Source organism: Gossypium arboreum, chromosome 11, assembly GCF_025698485.1.
Source record: "Gossypium arboreum isolate Shixiya-1 chromosome 11, ASM2569848v2, whole genome shotgun sequence".
In the NCBI taxonomy this organism is placed as follows: Eukaryota; Viridiplantae; Streptophyta; class Magnoliopsida; order Malvales; family Malvaceae; genus Gossypium; species Gossypium arboreum.
The window spans coordinates 121,623,400-121,648,151 of NC_069080.1; the positions used below are offsets into that span (position 1 = coordinate 121,623,400).

A 24,752-nucleotide genomic window follows, 5' to 3' on the forward strand; every position below is an offset into this window, starting at 1 on the left:
AAAATAAATAAAATATGATGAATAAAATATAATAAGTATAATAAACTATATTTAAAATTATTATAAAATATATATATAAAAAGAAATAACACAGGAAAAAAATGATTATTAGCAAAAAAAAAAATGATACGCCAAATAATGTAATACATATAATGACAAGTTATACATAAAATAATTAGTTTTACTTAAAAAATTGTATACAAAGCATATAACAAATATAAAATAAATAAATAATATAATAATGTGAAACATAACTCAAATTGACTAAATTAAATGGAAGAAAAAATAACGAAAATGATATAATAAGTATAATAAATAATACAATAAATAATAGGAAAATAACCTAAAATAGTTAAATAAAATAGCAATAGATTAATAATAATAGTACCAAAAGAATTTAATTTTGTGATAAAAGTGTTTAAAATAAGCAAAATAGGGCTTAATTGAGACCAAAACGGAAGTTCTAGGATAAAGCACAAATAAAAGGGGAAATGAGGACCTCATTGAAGGGCGCGTGGAACAAGGGGGTTTAAAAATGTAATTTACCCAAATTTCTGAACCTAGCATTTAATATAGACCAAATTAAAAGTTGCACAAAATTGCTGGGTGAAATTCAAAAACAAAAGTGAAGTAGATTTGGGCAGCAAGAAAATGTACAGGGACCTGATGCACAAATTGACCCCTTAAGGGCAAAACACGTGGGTCCCACCACTTTAAAAACTATTGAATGGTTCTGCAGGACCCATTTTATTTCTTATTCCCATTGTTTTTCAAACAAAAAGAAGCAGAATGCTTCTTCTTCCCTGCTCCCTTTCCATTTTTCTTTGCTAGGAATTCAACCTAGCTTGCGCCACCCTGGAGGATCATCGGTGCCACGCACCTCCACCCCACCGCCGGTTCACGGATCAAGACCAGGTAAGCGCTCCTTTCTCTTTTAAAACTTTGTTTGATTATTTTCAAAAATAAGGAAAAAAAAGAAAGGAAAAAAAATGTAGATGCACAACAAAGGCTAAAAACCTTGAAAAAAAAACTATAATCACCTTTGATTCTATTGGATGGTATTAAAGTTTACTCGTAAATCTGGTATATTTCTCTGTATTTCCTTGATTCCCAAAAAAAACTCCCTTTATACCTTATTTTCAATGGCTTTTTATAGCCTAGAAATAAAACAAGGGAAAAACAAGTCTCATCCTCACACTATGCTTCTTGTTGTTTTCTGTTGAAGATATAGCTGCGAAAATCTCGGAATCGAGAGGCGTGACTGAGTGGGACGCTGGTGAGAGGCGTCTGTGCGAGGACTCATGCAACAACTTTGAGTCTCTGTTCGTTTGGGCCTTGTTTGGGTCTATTTTTGTGCCTATTTTTCTTGTATTGGATCATGGCATGAATTTGGTTCTACAGCTGCCCCTCTTTGTTCATTGTCGTGTAACGAGAACAGAGCAAAGATTTTAGAAGGGCCAAATTTGCCTGGGCCAGCTGAGTCTTGTCTTTCTTGCTGCAACCCACCGCGCCTTATTGTTTCAAAACGCTCCGTTACTGCTTCACGGATATGTGATCTGCTGTAATTTGATCTGCTTTACTCCTGCTCAGTAAAGATAAGATCTGTATGTTTAGCCTACTTCACTCCTGCTCAATGAAGATAAGGCTGGTGGCTGAAATCTACTCCATTGCCGATATATAGAGATAAGACTCGCCAAAATTTGATCTGTTTCACTCCTGCACAGTGAAGATAAGATCTAGTATATAGTCTGATCCACTCCTACTCAGTGAAGATAAGGCTGGTGATTGGAATCTGCTCCATTGCTGGTACGTGGAGATAAGATTCATCAAAATTCGATCTGCTTCACTTCTGCTCAGTGAAGATAAGATCTGGTATTTAGCCTGCTCCACTCCTGCTCAGTGAAGATAAGGCTGATGATTGGAATCTGCTCCATCGCCGGTACGTGGAGATAAGATTCATCAAAATTCGATCTGCTTCACTCCTGCTCAGTGAAGATAAGATCTGGTTTATAGCCTGCTTCACTCCTACTCAGTGAAGATAAGGCTGATGATTGAAATCTGCTCCATCGCCGGTACGTGGAGATAAGATTCACCAAAATTTGATCTCTCCGCCTCGCCGCCAAGATAAGATCTGCTATATTTAACCTGCTTCACTCCTGCTCAGTGAAGATAAGGCTGATGATATCTGTAATCTTGCTACATTGTCCACTGGGGAATCCATCTGTAGCAGAGTGACATGCTTATGCCATGATTAATGTGAACCAAATGTTCCTAACTACATGTATTATGGATGTTAAATGCACAAAATGCAAAATGTCATGAGAATGATCCATTTTTAGTTTTTGGGTTGTCATCGCTCGTCGTTTACTAAGGTAACATCCCTGACATATGCCTTCTTGTTCAGCTCAGTAGAAGAGGACTTGGAGATGTAATTAATTCTTTATTTCTCACACATTTCTAGCCCTTTTAAGCTTGGTGAGTTCTAAATAATCGTCCTGTTTCAGGTTCTCGTACTGTTTAGAAACCTTTCAGGGTAAAATGCAAAACCTTCTTTTGAGAGCATCATTAGTTCATTAATTATTATTTCAATAAAAATACTCGAAAAAGATTATAATGATAGGTAGAACTGAAATTTATTCGAGTCAGAATTTGCGAAAGATGTATCAACAAAGAAAGCAGTCATTGCTTGAGATACAAAAACAGATGAAAAGGAACAGAATAGGACCCCCAGATTTCGCAGTTTGAGCTTCTCTGTACGAACTCCTCGAAGACCTTTTTAAACTTGGCATGCGCTTAGAGGATCTATAGCATTTTGTTGATGCCCCAAGATGTAGCTTATCCCCTCTTTGTCGATTCAAGTGTAGTGAGATTGCCGCTTGCCCCAATTTGGATCGAAATTTGAATTGCCCTTTGCGGGTTTTCAACTCAAAACCCCTTTGGTCTCAAGGCGCCTTTTACGGGTTTTCACCTTGGCCTCTCTTTTTTTTTTTTTGGCGCCGTTTACGGGTTTTCACCTCGAATGCTTTAAGCAAAATATCTTTTGACAGAATCCGAATTTATCGGGTTAGGCAAGCTTTTGCCATCCATCTCTGCTAGTATCAATGCCCCTCCAAAGAAAGCCTTTTTTACTACATAGGGTCCTTCCCAATTTGGCATCCATTTCCCCCTGAAATCTTTTTGCATAGAGAGAATCTTTTTCAACACTAAGTCTCCCTCATGGAACACCCTAGGGTGAACTTTTTTGTTGTAGGCTCGCATCATTCTCTTCTGGTACATTTGGCCATGACGAATAGCCTTTAGCCTCTTCTCTTCAATCAAGTTTAGTTGATCGTAACGAGATTGGATCCATTCTGCTTCGTCTAACTTCAACTCTGAGAAAACTCGGAGAGAAGGGATTTCGACCTCAATAGGTAAAACTGCCTCTATCCCATAAACCAATGAGAAAGGTGTTGCCCCGGTAGAAGTTCTGACAGATGTCCAATAAGCATAAAGGGCAAATGGGAGCTTTTCATGCCAATCTTTATAAGTCTCCGCCATCTTCCCCACAATCTTCTTGATATTCTTATTAGCTGCCTCAACCGCCCCATTCATTTTCGGGCGGTATGGTGATGAGTAGTGATGTTTAATGTTGAACCAACTGCAGACTTCTGCTATTGCGCTATTGTTCAGATTCAACGCGTTGTCGGATACGATTCTTTCTGGCATACCATAACGACATATGATCTCCTTCTTCAGGAACTTGCTGACCGCCGACTTTGTGACATTGGCGTACGAAGCAGCCTCTACCCATTTAGTAAAGTAGTCAATAACCACAAAAATAAATCGATGTTCGTTGGAAGCTTTTGGCGAAATTGGCCCAATGACGTCAATGCCCCACATTGAGAATGGCCATGGGGAAGTCATAACATGGAGGGGTGAAGGAGGCACATGGATCTTGTCTCCATAAATTTGACACTTGTGGCATTTCTTAGCGTAATTGATGCAATCTCCTTCCATTGTAGACCAGTAATATCCGAATCTCATAATTTGTCGAGCCATTATGAAACCATTGGCATGTGTCCCACAGACACCATCATGGACTTCCTCTAGAATTTTCTTTGCCTCAACAGCGTCAACACATCTTAACAACACCTGATCCTTTCTCTTCTTATATAGGACCTCACCATCTAGGATATAGTCACTGGCTAACCTCCTCAATATTCTTTTATCATTTTCGGTTGCTTTATCTGGGTACGCACGGCTCTTCACATATTGTAAGATATCATGATACCAAGGATGATCATCTCTCTCTTCCTCTTCATCAACATTACAGCAGTGAGCTGGGGCCTCACAAATACTCATCTGAATTGGCTTCATATCCTCCTGTTCATTTACTTTGACCATGGAAGCCAGTGTAGCCAAGGCGTCAGCCATCTGATTCTCGCTTCGCGGGAGGTAATGAAAGGTAATATCATCAAACTTTTCAATTAACTCCAGGATTAACTTTCGGTAACTAATCAATTTGGGATCTCTCGTTTCCCACTCGCCTTTAAGCTGATAAATTACCAATGCAGAGTCTCCGTACACTTCTAATACTTTGATTTCGCGGTCTATAGTTGCCCGAATTCCCATGATACATACCTCGTATTCTGTCATGTTATTTGTGCAGTCAAAATCCAGCTTGCAAGTGAACGGATAATGATCTCCATTTGGGGATATTAGTACTACCCCAACTCCATTTCCAACGGCATTTGATGCTCCGTCAAAATTTAATTTCCAGGAATGATTTTCAGGCATGTCCCCTTCAGCGATTGCTACATACATTAGATCTTCATTGAGGAAATTGAAATTCAAAGGTTCATAATCCTCCAAAGCTCTACTGGCTAGGAAATCTACTATTGCACTCCCCTTCACAGCTTTTTGGTTTACATAGACTATGTCAAATTCGGAGAGCAGAATCTGCCACCGGGCCATCCTTCCATATAAAGCGGTTGACTCCATCATGTATTTGAGAGGGTCTAGCTTTGAGATTAGCCAAGTTGTATGGTACAACATGTATTGCCTCAACCTTCGTGTTGTCCACACCAAAGCACAACATAGCTTCTCAATTGGCGGATACCTCATTTCACACTCAGTAAATTTTTTACTGAGGTAATATATCGCTCTTTCTTTTCTCCCAGTCTCATCGTGTTGGCCGAGCACACACCCCATCGAATTATCAAATACTGTTAAGTATAGTATCAATGGTCTACCAGGGCTTGGTGGTGTTAGCACTGGGGGACTAGACAAATATTGTTTAACCTTTTCAAAGGTTTTTTGGCATTCATCATCCCATACCCCAGGATTGTGGTTTTTAAGAAGACGAAATATGGGGTCGCACTTATCTGTCAGTTGCGAAATAAACCGTGCGATGTAGTTTAGTCTCCCTAGAAAACCTCGGACTTCTTTCTGAGTTCGTGGCGGAGGCAGCCCCTGTATAGCCTTGATTTTATCAGGGTCGACTTCTATTCCCTTCTCACTGACTACGAAGCCAAGTAACTTTCTAGACCTAGCTCCGAAGGTGCATTTTGACGGATTGAGCTTTAATTGGAATTTTCTCAACCTCAGGAACAATTTCCTCAACACTCGCACATGCTCCTCTTCAGTTCGGGATTTTGCAATCAAGTCGTCAGCGTAGACCTCAATTTCCTTGTGCATCATGTCATGGAACAAGGTTACCATGGCTCTTTGGTATGTGGCTCCTGCATTTTTCAGCCCGAAGGGCATCACCTTGTAGCAAAACGTTCCCCATAAAGTTATGAATGTGGTTTTTTCCATGTCCTCAGGATGCATCTTGATCTGATTATACCCAGAGAACCCATCCATGAAGGAGAATAGTGAATAGCCTGTCGTATTATCCACTAGAGTGTCTATGTGAGGCAATGGAAAGTTATCCTTTGGGCTGGCCTTGTTTAAATCTCTGTAATCTACACACATCCGTACTTTCCCATCTTTCTTAAGGACAGGGACGACGTTGGCTACCCATTCTGAATAATTGACCACCTGTAGGAATTTGGCATTAAACTGATTCTTGACTTCTTCCTTTATTTTCATTGCTACATCGGGTCTCATCCTTCGGAGCTTCTGCTGAACTGGCTTGTACTCCTTTTTTGTAGGGACATGGTGCACTGCGATATCGGTACTTAAACCAGGCATATCCTGGTATGACCATGCAAAGACGTCCTTGAATTCTTGCAACAGCTCAATGAGGTTCTGTCTTGTTTTCTCGTTAACGCAAGTGCCAATTTTAACTTCCTTCCCCTCTTCCAGGGCCACAATCTCAGTAGTCTCTTTGTGTGGCAGGATCTATTCATCTTCTCGCTCCACCATCCTTAACAAATCGGGAGATAAACCACGATCTTAGTCCTTTTCAAAATCTTAAAATCCCTCAAAGCGCATGTCTTGCTCAAAAGGAGATTCTGGGCTCGTATCAGCATTACTCATGACGTTGACATCCGGGGGCCTATTATGAGTATAAGAGAATACCAAAAGAAAACGAAATGAATAATTCCTCTGTATGGTATGATTATGTATGAAATGAAAAGGAAGAAAGAATAATTGCTCGAACCGATATATGAAAATGCATTTTTATTGAAAATAATAATGTTTAAACATGAGTCTATTTCACAAAAGATTCTTATTGTCCCTAGGCTAGAAGACAACAAGTGGGTTTTGAATATTACTCTGTGTTATCTCTAAAGATTACAGGAATTTCTTCTACAGTCCAGTTATTCAAAACACTCCCAGGCTCATACGGGAAAATGCCTGATAAATTTCTTTCTATTGCTTCCTCTTCAAATATGGCATTGATGCTCCAAATTCCCCTAGCATCTTCAGTTATTCCTTCTTTCACCTTATGCTGTATGGAATGAATAAAAAATCCAGATACAAATATTTGGGAAATGTGGGGGAAGTTCATCGATTCCCACCTGACTTCTGTCCCTCTCAATCTCGCTCTCCGCTGTTCTTGTTTCCTTTCAAACTCCTTCTTCACTTGGCTTGCATCTGGCCTGAATCCCAAACCGAAGCGATCCCACTTGCCAACCAAGACTGGCACTCTAACTTTTCCACGAAGGTGCTTCCCGAGTCCTCTGCCAGGTAACGCGCATTTCCCAACTGTCAACTGCAGGCTCATTTTCGTAGCCCTTGATATCCTAGGTATCGGAATCCTGTTTCTTTCAGCTATAAACGTTGCGTTTACAAACTCTAATGATCGAAATGAACATTCAACTGCTTCGTTGTCATTCTCTATGTAGGGTGTATCACTAGTAACTGACGCAATAATGTCCTCCTCCGTATTTATTGTTATTAGCCGACCCTCAGTAACCATCTTTAGCTTCTGGTGCAGCGAGGATGGCACTGCCCTAGCTAAATGAATCCAAGGTCTTCCTAATAGACAGTTATAGGAAGACTTAATATCCATCACGAGGAAATTTACCTCGTACGTGTTTAGGCCAATCTGAAGAGGTACTTCTATCCTTCCCATTACTTTCCTTTCTGTGCCATCAAATCTGACACGTCTTTATATGGGAACTGTCTATAGGTAAACGGTTTAATGTAGCCCACGGCAACACGTTCAATGCGGACCCATTATCAACTAGTACTCCGGGTAGCGTATACCCCTTGCAACGTGTAGTGACATGTAGAGCCTTAATAGACCCCCTACCCCCTGGTGGTATCTCATCATTGCTGAAGGAGATGAATTTGTCAGCGCTTATGTTGCTGACGAGACGATCCAATTTGTTAACTGAAAATGTCATCCGCAACATAGGTTTCGTTCAACACTTTCATCAATGCGTTGCGGTGGACCTCCGAATTTAACAGTAGAGTCAATACCGATATGCGATCCGGTTGTTGGTGTAGTTGTTCCACAACATTATACTCGCTGTGTTTTAGGAACTTCAAGAACTCCTTGGCTTCCTTTTCCATTACTGGCTCATTAACTAGTGGTTCTGATCTCTCTACTTCTTGCCTAAACATGACGAGTTTCCCTTTTGCTGGTTCGGCTTCTATGTTTGGCGTGTTAATCGAACCCTCCTTCTTTGAAACTGCTATACTACAATTATAATTCCAAGGCACCGTATGGCTATCTTTATAAGGGGAAGCTGTTGGCTTCTAGATTATAACTCTTGGTGTAATTCTTGCTTCTACTTCACTAACTCTAAGCTTCGAAATAATTATCACTGGACGGCTGGCTCTGCTGCCTTCTTCACTCGACTCTCCTCCTAGCGAGCATACATCCCCTTCTTGACAGACTTAAAGAACTCCAATTTCTTATTCTCCATTAGACCCTAAACTAGGGCTCTAAACTCAATACAATTCTGGATCTCGTGATCTTTCTAATGATAGAACTCACAGTAGTTCCGTGTATCTTGGATTTTATCTCCCAACCCTTGCTGGACTAAACCTCTCTTCTACATTTCATTCCAAACTAGCTTCAATAGGGTTCTCACCTCTGTGATATTCAGCTTGACTTTTCTCCCCACATTCTCAATTATCGCGTTTACCCCTTTATCAGTATGACTGGGCAACGGATTTCCTATACCAGGTGTATCATCAAATTTTAGAACACCTGCTTTGATAAGCCATTCCACGCACCTTTTGAATGAGGTACAGTTTTCTATCGAGCGCCCCGTAATCTCTGCGTGGTATTCGCACTGAGCATTTGCATCGTACCACTTAGGGTATAGGGGCTGCAACGGCTCTAAGTGGAAAATAGCCACTACATGTGCATCAAATAGACTTTTGTACAACTCCCTATATGTCACTGGTATGGGAGTAAATTGAAACTTCTCTGTATTCTGTCTCATGTTAGGCTCCCGCCTTGGTGAGGCCTGCTGGCCTGTGACTATAGCCCTTGACTGATTAACAGTGGCCGATTTTGCGTAGCCTGAGCTCACATTACCTACTTCATTCTCTCTTTTCTTCGGGGCTGACCTTCTCGTGTTCTCCCCGACTTCTATCTTACCTAATCTTATGGCATTTTCTATCATTTCGCCAGACATTACTATGTCTGCAAAGCTCTTGGTTGCGTTACCTAACATATGAGTAATGAAAGGCGCCTTTAATGTATTGATAAAGAGCATGGTTGTTTCTTTTTCTAGCAACGGTGGTTGGACCTGTGTAGCGACCTCTCTCCATCTCTGAGTATACTGTCGAAAGCTTTCGCTTGGCTTCTTCTCCATATTCTGGAGTGTGATCCGGTCCGGTGCTATATCTGTTATATGGCCGTACTGCTTCATGAAGACTTGAGCTAGGTCCTTCCATGACTTAACTTGGGTACGACTCAACTGATTGTACCATTTGGCCGCAGCCCCAGCCAAACTATCCTGAAAATAGTGAATCAACAACTGATCATTATTGACATGACCCGTCATTCTCCGACAAAACATCTTGATGTGAGCCTCAGGGCAACTAGTTCCGTTGTATCTTTCAAATTCTGGTATTTTGAACTTGGGAGGTAATACCAAATCTGGGACTAGACTCAACTCTCTGGCATCCATTCCGCAGTAATTATCAACACTTTCCAACGCCTTGAACTTCTCCACCAACCATTTATATTGGTCCTCCATTTGTTTGGGCAGTTCTGTTTTTTCTTTTTCCACCTCTGCTGCGTCGTCGAAGTCAGGGACCTGGGGGTTTGCTAGATTATCCTTAGCGTTGGTGCTCGATCCCGCTGGGAAGTTTACTGGTGCCGAGGTACCAGTTTGATAAAGAGGTTGGACATTAACAGACACCCTTGGTGGTTGTGTTTGCATGTTTGCTGGCGCAAAACTTGTAGGACAAGCGGAATCCTCATTGTCATTTCTCGTGTCAACCATAGGGCCTTTTCCTTTGTCAGACCCTCCTTTAAACAGCTGTGTCAGCTGGCTTATCATGCTATTTTGTGATTCTAGCATGTTTCTCTGGGACTCCAGCATTTGGTCTCTCATTTCCTGCTGGATTTTAGCCAGCTGCTCTTGCATCTGAGCCTGCAGTTGCTCTTACATCTCCTTTTGCATTTGCTCAAACCTCTGATCCATATCATTTGTCTTCCTTCTTGTGTAGTACCGGTGCTCCAGGGTAACTAGATAAATGGCCACTAATTAATAAGGTTCTTTTGTGTATATGATGTTATACGATACAATGTAATGCAAATGCATGACATGAATGCAAAAAGAAGACGTCGATTCGAATTCAATTTCATTTAGAAAACTTCACTGAAAAATAAAATCTTTTACATAAAATGAATTACATATACGGTCTTGCCCTAAACAAAATCTTTTACATAAAATGAATTACATATACGGTCTTGCCCTAACACCCAAAGCTTTTACTTTCCTAAAAATGCAGGCTAACTCTCGCCTCCGATCTGATTCTAACTCATATTTAACTCCTAGCACATCTGCTTGGACCGCCAAAGTCTGTAAGTGATCAGCCACATCTCGTATCTGAGCTATAGCTTCACCCATTAAGTAATCCCTATCTCGAACCTGATCCTGAGATCGGTGAAGTTGCTCCCCTAGTTGCTCATTATTTGCTTCCAATAATTCAATTTGATTCTCACAGTTCTGAAGTGTAGCTTCAAGTTCTTCTACTTTCCCCTTCAAATTCTCGATATTGCTTAGACTAGCTCTTAATTCAATTACTGAGTTACGACACCGATGTTGCTGTAGTGCCGTTTCTAACTCCTCCACCTGAGCTCTTAACATCTGTTTTTCATTCTGGCTATCATCCAAACTCTTTTTACAAGTGACTTCTCAAGCCTGAGCATCATGGAACTTTCTTTCCCACCAATCAGCCCTAGCCTTTTCCTCTTGGATTTCTTGCCTCCACTGTTCAGACGTTTTACCCAAGCCAGCATTTCTCATTGACTTATGCAGCTGCTTGTAATCAGTCTTCAGACTGTCTAGGTCCTCCTCAACTTCTCTATTTCTCTTTCTCAAATTCTCAGCCTCGAATTTTTGAACATCAACATCCAACTTTAAGTGTACTTTTTCCTCCTCCAACTGCTCTATTTTCCTTTCTAACTTTGAGGTTTTCTTTTCGAAGTCTTGCTTTATGATTTCCAATTCAGAGGGAACCATTCGCAGATATTCCTCTATCGGTCGAGCTTCTTCTAAATTCGGCCTCGGGATATTATCGTTAACCCTTCTACTCCACCATTCGTTATATTCAGGAGTTACCATTGGATTCACAGCAACTCTTTTTATCCGGCAAGTTTGGTTCCAGGCATTATAAATCACACGGCTCTTTTTCTTGGAGTCTTTCTCCCCATACGAAAACCCACTCTGAGCTAGCCCTTGTGTCATCGGTATAAATTGTCTTGATCTACATTGCCTCAATACCAGTAGAGGGGCATATCCAATGGCTCCCTAAATCCCCAACAAAGGGACCCAATCATAACTCCCACATCGATAGAGAATCTCATCAGAAACCATCCAAGGGGCATTCTATTCGATATCCTTTTCTTGGAGATTTTGAAGTATCGCCATCCATTTTTCCTCTGTTATGTCATCTTTTCTCGATATGGCCACTATCTCTTTCAAAGGTGAGTAATCTCCGAAAAAAGGTCGGTAAGAGGCCTTTTCTACCCTCCAAAAGTGGCTATGAAACCATACTAACAAGAGTTGTGCACACCCAATAAATCTGCCTTCACCTGACCTCCGACATACACTCAAAGATCTGAAAGTCTCAGCCAGGATTGCAGGAACTGGAGTGACTCCTTTACCTAGTCGGTCAAATAGATCGGCGACTGCTTCATCTACATGCCTTAAAGCCTTAGGGAAAATAACCAAACCATAAATGCTCAAGGAGAAGACATCCACTCTTTTCTTCATGTCAGGGTGTGTCAGGATCAGATCTCTCAAATTTTCCCAAGGGATGCACTTTCCACTGTCTTTCTGCTGGACCCGAGCCTCAACCCACTGTTCACTCATCCCAGTGATGTTCATCAACCTCTTTACAAAGGTTGGGGTATTGACAGCTCCAGAATAAATCTTATCAACTTGAAACCTCGGACAGCGAAGCAAGGCTGTGTATTCCTCGATAGTAGGTGCTAGATCCACCTTTCCGAAAGTAAAACAACTATAGACGGAATTCTAAAATTGAGCCATGGCGCGGAACAAATACCTATCTACCTTAACATCGAGGAGATAAGGAACATCACCATAATTACAGTATAGTAGCTGCTTCATCTTATCATCCCAGTGACTCCATAATTCTTTCAACTCCTGAAGATCGTACTGAACCACACTAATACGAGTAAAGTCCCATAACTCTGACGTGTACTCCTTTGTCAAACTGTCACCTTTCTCTAACTGTGCATTCTCCGACCATCTTTAGACAAACGCGTTGTCTTTCACTTTATCAAGGAATTCATTCTTCATGGCAAAACTTTCTATTAGTAACCGAACCGTATATCGACACCTCCTTTTAGGATGAAAATGTTATGCAATCACTATTAAAGAAAGAAGGAAGAACCCAAGTCAGAATTCATGCATAAGAATAAAAATCAAAGTAATCAAGAAATTATCAACCACCTATTCAGGAAACCACTAGGGTTAGGTGTAATTCTACCTAAGGCGGGTTCCTACAGCTCACTATATGTGATTTAGTTCTAGAGTAAAGGTACCTGAACCCACAGATTCCTCGACCCTCGCCCATTTATAGGTTCAGATGGATCAAGTTCGGTTCAGGGGAATACATTTCCTTATGCCCGTGTGGAGGTGAAAACCTCACGAAGACATAAGTACGGATGTATTCCGGAAGCGATCCCCTAGCCCATGCGGAGGTGAAAACCTCACGAAAGCATAGTTTCTCACTCCCACTTAAAAGGTGCGACCACAACGGTCATGCAAAATGATGCAAGAATATATCGAAAGACTCGACAAATAAAGTAAAACCCACATGATAAAAACTGACAAAAACATAGAAAATACAATGAGAGGATCATAGATTTAAAAACCAAATTTCCAATTTTTGACAATAAGATAGAAAACAATCAATTTACAGCTCGACTCTCTGATATCCCCAGTGGAGTCGCCAAGTTGTCGAAACCATTTTTTGAAAACGGGAAATTGACTTTGAAAATGAAAAGTTGGGAGTCGCCACCAATCGTTTTTAATAGGGTGTGATTGGTTCACCTCAAAATACGGTCGTTTTTAATAAATAAATAAAATTTTCAAAACGACGATTTTGGTCTGTGAAAATAAAAAATTGGTTCGGGAGTCAGTTACGTACGATGAAGGATTAGCACCCTCGACACGCCTAAAATTGGTACTTGATTGATTATTTAGTGTCTCAATGTCGAAAATTAAAGATTTGGACAGAGTTCAAAACGCGATCCTCCTTTTATTGGCTTTTAAAACATTTAGGTAAGTCAAATGTATATTAAAGACCATCTCACCTTGAGGTAAAACATTACATCCAGTACGTTAGGACACAATATTTTTGACCCTCAGATGTGATCTTGCCTTTAAAACGTCGTTTTTAGCTTTAAGAGGGTATTCGAACATTCAAAGCGCAGACCAAGAAAGCGAAACCCAGTACGTTAGGGTACGATCCTTTGAATTCTTTAAATATCGAACATTGCCTATGTTTTGAAAAATTTTGAGAGTGAACCGATAAAGGGATATTTTGATATTCAAAACAAACAAAAAAGGCGAAAAAAATAAATAACTAATAATAATTTAGTATATAAAAAAATCAATGAAAAAAACTATGGTATATAAAAATAATAAAATAATAAAGTAGGTTTATTAAAAATTATAAAAAAACTTTAACGAAGAATATATACATATAAAAATTATAAATAATGATAGTAAAATAATAGTAGTAAACGGTAGGAAAAAATAAATAAAATATGATGAATAAAATATAATAAGTATAATAAACTATATTTAAAAGTATTGTAAAATATATATATAAAAAGAAATAACACAGGAAAAAAATGATTATTAGCAAAAGAAAAAAATGATACGCCAAATAATGTAATACATATAATGACAAGTTATACATAAAATAATTAGTTTTACTTAAAAAATTGTATACTGAAGCATATAACAAATATAAAATAAATAAATAATATAATAATGTGAAACATAACTCAAATTGACTAAATTAAATGGAAGAAAAAATAACGAAAATGATATAATAAGTATAATAAATAATAGTGTAAAAAAATAATACAATAAATAATAGGAAAATAACCTAAAATAGTTAAATAAAATAGCAATAGATTAATAATAATAGTACCAAAAGAATTTAATTTTGTGATAAAAGTGTTTAAAATAAGCAAAATAGGGCTTAATTGAGACCACAACGGAAGTTCTAGGATAAAGCACAAATAAAAGGGGAAATGAGGACCTCATTGAAGGGCGCGTGGAACAAGGGGGTTTAAAAATGTAATTTACCCAAATTTCTGAACCTAGCATTTAATATGGACCAAATTAAAAGTTGCACAAAATTGCTGGGTGAAATTCAAAAACAAAAGTGAAGTAGATTTGAGCAGCAAGAAAATGTACAGGGACCTGATGCACAAATTGACCCCTTAAGGGCAAAACACGTGGGTTCCGCCACTTTAAAAGCTATTGAATGTTTCTGCAGGACCCATTTTATTTCTTATTCCCATTGTTTTTCAAACAAAAAGAAGTAGAATGCTTCTTCTTCCCTGCTCCCTTTCCATTTTTCTTTGCTAGGAATTCAACCTAGCTTGCGCCACCCTGGAGGATCATCGGTGCCACGCACCTCCACCCCACCGCCGGTTCACGGATCAAGACCAGGTAAGCCCTCCTTTCTCTTTTAAAACTTTGTTTGATTATTTTCAAAAATAAGGAAAAAAAAGAAAGGAAAAAAAATGTAGATGCACAACAAAGGCTAAAACCTTGAAAAAAAGCTATAATCACCTTTGATTCTATTGGATGGTATTAAAGTTTACTCGTAAATCTGGTATATTTCTCTGATTTCCCTTGATTCCCCGAAAAAAACTCCCTTTATACCGTATTTTCAATGGCTTTTATAGCCTAGAAATAAAACAAGGAAAAACAAGTCTCCTCCTCATTACTATGCTTCTTGTTGTTTTCTGTTGAAGATATAGCTGCGAAAATCTCGAATCGAGAGGCGTGGAGGAGTGGGACTGGTGAGAGGCGTGCGCGCGAGGACTCATGCAACAACTTTGAGTCTCTGTTCGTTTGGGCCTTGTTTGGGTCTATTTTTGTGCCTATTTTTCTTGTATTGGATCATGGCATGAACTTGGTCCTACAATGACTAGTTTTAACAAATGGAAAGCATAGAAAAACTACGTTAAAAGAAATGGAGAAGTGACGAAAGTAGAGGGAGAAGCAGTAGAGAATGGAAAAAAGAAAGAAAGTTAAAAGAACATAAAAGAAAAAAATTAAATTGCTTAAAAGAAAACAAAAAATATGGGGATCAATTGTATAAATGAACCTAAAATTTAAGTTTGAAATGATGATTTAACGTGCCATGTCAGCTTACCCTTACACTGCCAATGGCAATTAACGGCTCAGTGACTAAAATGTTACAACGCGATAATGTAAGTGACTAAAACGTAACATTTCAAACATAAGTGACTAAAATGTGCCCTGAGGTAAACAAAAGTGACTATTTTGGTTGTTTTAACATATTTTTTTAGTGTGATATCTGCATTATTTTTTATTTAATGTGATACTTATATTTGGCAAAAGCTTTACATTTCTTCTTCTTTTTTGTTCTTTTGGTCCCAATTTTGCTAGTCTAAATTCACTAGATTTGGAGCCCCCTCTCTCTCTTTTTGAAGATTGGTTGTTGTTATTCAGTTTATTGGTTAAATTTTGATTGGATTTTCATGATGGGTTTTAGGTGAGGCTTTGACAGTATTGGGGGCTAGAAGATGGAGTTGGATAATGTGTAACACCCCTTAACCCTTATCCGTCGCCGGAATAGGGTTACGGAGTATTACCATACATTTCAAAATAAATACGAATAATCATATAATAATATAACACACATCATAATTTAATCATAATGTCCTTTTATTAAGCCCTCGAGACTCAATTCACATGTTAGAAATAAATCAGGACTTAATTGGAAACTCAGAAAATCTTTCGCGAAATTTCAAAAAAATTTCTTAGGTACAGGGCTCACACGCCCATGTCGCTAAAGGACATGCCCGTGTAACCTTGTGACTTGCCCGTGCTTCATGCTGTGTTCTACCCATGTAACTCCCTGACTTACCTCACACAGCCAAGCCACACACCCCTGTGCTAGGCCGTGTGGTCAATTTATTTTTTTAAAATTAAGTGCAGTTTTCACACGGCCAAGGCACATACCTGTGTGCTAGGCCGTGTTCCTCACACGGCTGAGACACATGCCCGTATCTCTGCCCGTGTGGCAAAACCTGAGCACTCTGTTTTGAAAATTTTAAGCTGCAGGAGACACGCGGCCTAACCACACGCCCATGTGTAATCCGCGTGTCTCATACGGTCTGGTCACACACCCGTGTGCCAGGTCGTGTGGACTCAAAATGAGCCTTAAACATCAAGTATACCAACCCTGCAAACCTTGAACCTTAAGCAACACAAAAACTAATCATTCAACCAATCCAAAACACATCCAAATACATTTAAAACATGTCAAGTTATTCATTCTAAATACTTAATCAATATACCAACATAAATACTTTACAAATACTAACCAATTCAATTCATTTAACTTCATTCAAGCTAAATCAAATTTAATATCAAATATCAACCTAAATTTGCTTATATTAACTTCATTCATACCTTAACCAAAATATGTCATTTTATAACCTCAACATAACACACATGTATTTAGGTTTATAAGTAACTAATATCATTTTATAGTATATATTTACAATCATTTTTCCCAAAATGACAACTTCAACATCCTAGGTACATGCCATTACAAACAAAAGAAATATACTTCACCACTTTGAGTTCAGGATTGGCTTTGGATGCTGATTCGGCAATTCGACTTTAACCTAACCTGCGTACGGAAACAAACCGTACGCTGAGTATAAAACTCAGTGGTATTTCTATAATTCGAATACTTATTCAACAAGAATTTACAATATTTAAATATCTAAATAAACATAACGAAATTCATTCAAAAAATAATCAATTTCATAAACAATCATTTATAACAATTTCAATACTCATTTCTTACTACTTCAATCTCATAATTTCTATTCAATAGCATTTCTCAATGGAATACACATATCATCTCACTATATCAATAACCATTTCATGAACACATAGTTTATGCATTTCATATGCATATTTCAATTCACTATCCCATTTCAATTCACATATAATACCATCCAATATCAATCATAGTGCTATTTCATTTAATTACCCCTATTAACAAAACTCAGACTTTTGTAGATATATGGATCCAACCAAAACACACCACTATGGCACCCAGTACCTCATCGAATTTATCCGAAGTAATAGTTTGACACCCAGTGTCTTATCGACTCAAAGTTGAAGTATCCCTAAACACTTCCAATCCTGTGGCATGCCAACTACATCCGACTCAGCCCAATATAGTAAATAAGGTTTCAATTCACTTTTCAATTTCAAACAATATTCATTTCAATTTAAATAATCATATTTACTCACAAAATCAATTCAATTCAATTCAATATCATAATATCAATACTCACCTTATTTCACTTACTATACATATTAATCAAAATACAACAATTAATTACTAAATTCAGATTATAGAAATACAAACCAGAATTCTCGAGCTACTCCTCGTTAACTTTGTCTTTTCCTTTTCTAGCCGAGGTCTCCAGCTCAACATTAGCTACGAAAATTGAAATAATTAAAAATTATCAATACAACACCAATTCACATCAATATTTAAATTTATACTTAACTTTTTCCTAAATTCCAATTTAGTCCTTAAATTATACTAACTCTTTTTCTTACAAAACTAATTTGGTATGTCAATCCAATTTCCACTTTAATCTAATTTCAACTCCCTAATTTCTCTACAAAAGTCTAATTTCAAAATTCTTTCAACTTAGTCCCTATTACTTAAAACTTATGAGTTGTTTTACAATTCAATTCTTTTCTCAATACTAACTTAAAATTCTATCAACTTCAATTTGTTCAACATGATCAACATCTAAAATTCACTAATTTTCAAAATTTCAACATAAATCAAGTTGTATTTTGTTCTAGAATTCCAAAAACATCAAAATTAAAGAAAATGAGCTAAATTAACTTACCACTTAAGCTTGAAATCTTTAAACCCTAATTTTTCTTTTTCATTTTCTTTCCTCTTTCTTTCTTCGTGTTTTGTTCTCCCTATTCTGTTTATTCTTTCTTTTCATTTCTTTATTTCTCTATTTTATGTTTAATTAATTAATATAATATATTGTGATATAATAATAATTTATATGTATTCTTAAGTATTAAGTATGTATTTAATATAAACAAATATATGTATATTATACATACACATGGAATTGTATTTTACCGTACATTTGTCTCTTATGGTTTATTTACTAATTTAGTCCTTCAACTTTTCTTTAATCTATAATTAAGCTTTCACACTTTATTCAATTTAATCATTATACCTAATTACCCTCAATTTAAAACTAATTCACCTAACCAAAACCTAATTAACCACACAACTAACTTCGTAAATATTTTTAATAAATATTTACGAATTCATTTTTCGAAAACAGATACCCGAAAATATACTTTTTCGATACCCGTAAATTTTAGGTCATTACATAACGGGTTAGGGGACGATGGTGGTGGTTATGGGAATGGAGTGGTGCTTTGAGGTGGTGTGGTTGGGTGGTTAATGTAATGGTGGTGGGCAGTGTAAGTTGTTGTGTTGTTGATGTAAAGATGGTGTGAAAGTCAAGAGAAGGGACTGGCTCGTTTAAGGGATGTGAGTGGTGCAATTTAGAGAAGGGTTGAGAGTGAAAATTGGTGTTGCTAGGAGAAGATGGAGATGGTGACTAGTGGAGCTATGGGAGATTACGAGAGTGGTAAGGTTGATGTTGATCCAAACAGAAGAAAAATAAGAAAGAAGAAGGCAAAGAGGCAAAGGAGAGAATAAGGACTCTTTTGGTGCTACCGGAGTAAAGCTTACTTTTTGTCTCACGCTACATTATCTAATCTCACCATCACCATTATTTTTACATTAATCGCAAGTAAACACACCGTCCATTCCAACCCACCCTAAGTCGCTAAAGGTGTGGTCGATGACAATGGTGACAAAAGGGGAGTTTGTTTCAATTTAATTAATAATTAATTTTAAAAAATATTTTTACCTTAAAAATAAAATAAATAAATAATTTACCAAGTCGCTATGTTTGGCATATTCAATTTTTTAATTGATATTTTATATTTTTATAATTGGATTTTAATTTAAAATTATTTTATTATTTAAATTGAATTCAGGCCGGGTTGACCTAAGATATAAAATTCTTGTCCAATGCCTGACCATTTGATAGGTCTATTTAATCCAGAGTACCAAAGTAATTGATAGAAAAATAGTACAGGTACTAAATTGGACAAATTGAAAATGCAAGTACTACATTAAAAGATTTGGAAGTACAAGAATAATTTATGCCATTAACCATTTATTTAATTTTGTGTTCAATTTGTTAAATACAATTTGATGATTGTGATTTTTTCGATATTTAATATTGATTTGATGAAAATTAATTACTAATATTATTAGTAAATTATGAATTTTCATCAAATCAGTCATAAAACTCAAATTAAATACTTTTTTTTGGCCAATCAATGTTACTAGTGTTCTTGGAACAGGACAGAATTGATTAGTCAGACCGACTGGACCAAAAGTCTATTAGTATATTGGTTCGAACAAAGGGTTTAAATCGATTTAATATATATTTTTAAAATTTTTATGAATTTATTAAATTATTGTTGATCTAGTAGTTAAACCTATTAAACCAATTAGATTAAGAACTAGTGGTCTGACCAGTTTAACCACTAGTTCAATTATTAGAACTCTATATATTATACTCTAAGATTGTAACATGTTATCACTTGAATATTTTTATGAATTTTAAATTTTCAAAGTGATGATGTAGCATAATCTCAAAGCATCATGTTATTAAACTTTTATGTATATTTTTCAAATTCAAATACTAAAATGGATCTAGTTGCCAAATTTATGTAACAAAAAAAATACAAGTACCATATTAAACTTAATTGTGAAGTTCAAAGACAAAAATTATATTATTTATTTATTAAATTATCTAATGAAATTAGGTTGAAATTAAAAGAAAATACAAACTTGGTTAAAAATACTGAAAAAAGCAGTCAAGTGGCATTGAAAAGATTTTATAAACATTGAACCTGATTACAAACTATGAAAAGAAAAATAAGGTCGGTCAAGTCGTGGCTGATCTAGTCCCACGTGACCAATTTATTTATTTTATTGCTTAAAAATAATAAACTATTGAAGATATTGTTTTTATATTAATATTTTATATATTTTATAATTAAATTTAAATTAAATATTTAATTTAAATTTAATGTGGTAAATAGTTTCTTGTTCAACCTTCATCCCGCACTTTAAGCAGTTTCAAATTATTAAAGTTGGATTTATTATTCTTAATATTGTTGGTAGAATATTTCTTAATTAATTTGTGGATTAAGTTTTAAGTTTGGTTTGTATTAGTATTGATGTTAGTTAAAAAAGATGTGAGTTTTAGTGTGTTTTATCCTCTTTTTAAATATTGAGAAGGAATACGATTAGGGCTAAATTAAAAAAAAAAATTTAGAGGATTAAAATTAAATTATAATTTTTATGATAGCAACAATATAATTTTATTATTTTAATAGCTTATATATTTACAATTTTTAAAAGATTAAATCAATTTTTATTTTTTAAGGAAAGCCAAAATACAATTTTATCTTTACTAATTTAAAATTTTAAAAATTTTAAAGGATTTAAATAAAAATTTTAACTTTAGGGGGCCGACCCTTCCAACCTCCTAATTTCAGCCCTGATTATAATCTAAGCATTGTATAAAAACATTTTAACTATATAAGCAGAAGTCAAAATTAAAATGTGACTTTATATAATATTAATAATAAATATTAATCAAAATTAACATATGTTACTCATTTAATCAACCTTATGAAATTAAAAGTTTCATGACCAAGTGTTAAGAGAACAAGTTGAATTAAATAGATTCCAACAAATTTTTTCTTTTTTTTCTAATTTAATTGTAAACTACGTTACCTTTCGAAAATTTCAAATTATAATAATTTTTATTTGATTTAAAAAGTAGAATACCGTAGTGAAGTTAAAATTTTTTGGATAAAAATATAATTTTTCATTTTAATAGTTTATATTTTTATAATTTTTAGAAATTAAATCAAATTTTTATTATTTTTGAGAAGCTAAAGTGTAATTTTATCATTATTAATTATTTTTTATAAATTATCAGTGAATTATTTTTTTATTTTAAAATGGTTGAGACCACTGCGAACTTCTAGATCCGTCACTAATAAGGATACATAACCCTCCTCAATGGGGAACCATACATTGATTAATCTAATTAGTTGGTGCTTAACCATGATTGATTAACTATCAATTACATTTTATTTCATGTTAATTGAAATTGTAGAGAATATTAAATGCAGATTCATTGATTAATATTACAGAATTCTCCAATAAAACATCATTAATGATTGTTAGAAAACTATGGCAATTTATTTTTATTGTTTAGCCATCAATTTTCAAGTATATACCAGAAAATAATATATATGAATTTCACGCTTTTTATTTTCTAAAATATATGATATTTCACGTGAATCATATAATTATTATTATTATTGTTCTCACAAATTTTTAAAGAAATAATTTCATCAAATATACCCAAACTATCTCTTAGATTTAAAATTAATTTTTCGTCCCAATTAAGTTAGTGTCACGAGTTGGTCCATCATCAATTCAGTTAAAAATGACTAAAATGTCATTATTTGTACAAAACAAATAATATTATTATGAGAATATGATATATATATATATATATATATAAAAACTCCCACGTTATAGAACTTGAACCTTATAAAACTCTAGTTTTATCATTTCTACCAAAATTTCATTTAATTTTTACATAAAATTTTAACAAATATATATTCAATATAATTTTTTTATCTGTATGTCTAATCTAATTTTTTTTGAAAGAAAAGACTTTTACGATAATTAGTAATGCATCTTTGGTGGATGCATTATTTTTCTCGGTATTGGTACATGTCGATATTGATCTGCTTCGATGTACCAGGTTTTTCGTTATTTATTAAAAACATTTGATAAATGGGTATAAAAAGTATTTACAAATATTAAATAATAAGACTAAATGAATCTCAAATATAAAATATTTATCAAAAATAAAATGTTACTGGTAAAGAAAAGATTTTAAAAATGTTAGTTACATGTGTTCAAGTCTCACCATACGTAAATTTTAAGATAAAAACTCATCAATTATATAAAATATTATTTAATAAGTTACATAAATTCAATTCATCATTAAATAAAATCAAAATAAATAAGCAAAAAAATCCATAAATTAAACTATAACACCATCACATACTATGCATATAATAATTCATAATTTAACAAATTCAGAATAAATAATTAAAATATATATTTAAAATGATTTTTGGGAACAAGTAATTAATAAAAATGTAATCTTATTTTTTACAAATAATTAATAAAATTTAAAATTTAAAATTAAATTTTTAGCATTGATCGATACACCATATTCTAGTCACTGCGAACGAAATCAACCTGTACACACCGATAAATTTGATATCGATTGGAGTGTACACTGGAACTTTATTATAGGAACAGAGTGTTCCGACTAGCATAGGCCATACCGAAATAGTACCAACTACCATGCTTCTAAAAATATAAATACAATATAAGTACAAGTATAATGTAATTATAAGTACAAGTCCGACCAACTGCAAAATAGACCCAAATCATCACAACATACAAAAGGATGAAAAATTGAAAATGATTTGAACTAAAACTCACACACACATGCAATTATGAATGATAAAAATAAGACCTACACATACACAATTGTGCATGATAAGCATTAATTAAAAAGCAAATATTAATTGGCGGTTGAGCCTTAGTGTAACACTCCTTACCCGAGACTGTTTCCAGAATCGAGCACGAGGCATTACTAAACTTATTCTATCCCTTAAATAGGTTTAAATTGTTTATTTAAGCATTTCGAATGTGCTGCCATTCTGCGTCAGTAGTCGCCTAAAATTCATATCTTGAGTTCAAACTCGAAATTAAGATCCGTAAATTTTTCCTGAAACTAGACTCATATATCTATCTACTAATTTTTTTCATAGATTTTTGACTTGGCCAATTAGTACAGTTTATTAGTTAAAGTTTCCCCTGTTTCAAAACTCGACTGCACTAACCTCTTGTTACTACGAACCATGTTTCTTCCTGTACAAAATTCATATCACTAAGCCGTTTGTTTCTCTTAAAACTAGACTCAACAAGGATTATAACCATATAAAGTATACCTTATAATTAGTTTTGTACAATTTATGGTGAATTTCAAAGTTGAAACAGGGTTCCAGAAATTGCTCGACCTGTTTCACTAAAACTCGATATATCATGAAATTACCTATTTTTCTTATTCCATAAGAAAATAGACATAATAAGCTTTAATTTCATATATTATTCATCTTCAAACTATGTTTATAAAATTTTAGTGATTTTTCAAAGTTACGTCATTGTCATTACTTGAATCTGCTTTTTAGGTTACTTTCACATTTTTCATAATTTTCATGTGATAATCACCATTCAATCATACATATTAATAAACATGCATATCATCGGCCATTTTTATTAGCTAATCACTAGCAAGTATTTACACATCATTCATTGTTCATATTATACCAAAAGTGGCTAAGTTTCTATACATGCCATACACAAAACAAAACGTCTAATTATACCGAGTTATTTCTTTGATAGTGTGATCGGCCTCCGACGCTTCCTTCGATCCTCGAGTGGCTAGATAAGTACTATAAGAAGAAGAAAATAAAGAGATTAAGCACTAGGCTTAGTAAGCTTACAAGCAAATAAATCACAACATTCAACATAATGGATAATTATGCATAATATCATCTAACATCATAAATTTCTTTACTTCTCAATTTCTATCTTCTTCTTTATTCCCTTACCTTCTTTCTTACCTGACCTTTCCTTTTCATAAGTATAATCTAATTTTCCTTTGCTGTTAATTCACTGTAATTTAACTCGTATCCTGACCCGTTGAACCACTCGGAATACTAAGGATACTAGGTCGCTCTGTCTATCAATATCTCGCCAATGCCATGTCTTTGACATGGACTTACATGAATTATTCCTGTCTCCAATGCCATATATAATATGGACTTACATGGCTCAATCTCGTCTCCAAAGCCATATTTCTAATATGGACTTACATGGCTCATTTCGTTCGTCTCCATCAACCCTAATATCCTAACATTCCTAGGGTTCAACCGGCTTTCTAACACTTTTCCTCTGTCACTTCACCTTAAATTCGACTTTAAATATTTTCATAAAATAAATATATAAATGCTGAAATTGACAATAATAATGTAAAATAAAAGAATATTGCATTTATTTACTGTAAACTTACCTCGATACAAAATGTGACTAAACTTTACAATTTAGTCCTTTACTTTTCTTTT

At 35.2% G+C, this 24,752-nt stretch overlaps 2 protein-coding genes and 1 long non-coding RNA gene across 3 annotated transcripts; all 3 read right to left on the minus strand.

Annotated features, from left to right (window-relative positions):
* Positions 1 to 3,024: 3,024 nt before the first annotated feature.
* LOC108472121 (uncharacterized) lies at positions 3,025 to 5,955 on the minus strand. The gene has a single exon (XM_053021366.1). It carries the CDS (start codon positions 5,953 to 5,955, stop codon positions 3,025 to 3,027), a length of 2,931 nt encoding a protein of 976 aa, XP_052877326.1.
* Positions 5,956 to 8,432: 2,477 nt separating this feature from the next.
* LOC108472120 (uncharacterized) lies at positions 8,433 to 9,983 on the minus strand. The gene has a single exon (XM_017773635.1). It carries the CDS (start codon positions 9,981 to 9,983, stop codon positions 8,433 to 8,435), a length of 1,551 nt encoding a protein of 516 aa, XP_017629124.1.
* Positions 9,984 to 23,872: 13,889 nt separating this feature from the next.
* LOC128283415 (uncharacterized) lies at positions 23,873 to 24,752 on the minus strand. Its single transcript, XR_008273755.1, has 2 exons — positions 24,701 to 24,752; positions 23,873 to 24,080 (listed from the first exon to the last, which is right to left on the minus strand). It is a non-coding gene; the product is annotated as an uncharacterized LOC128283415 (long non-coding RNA).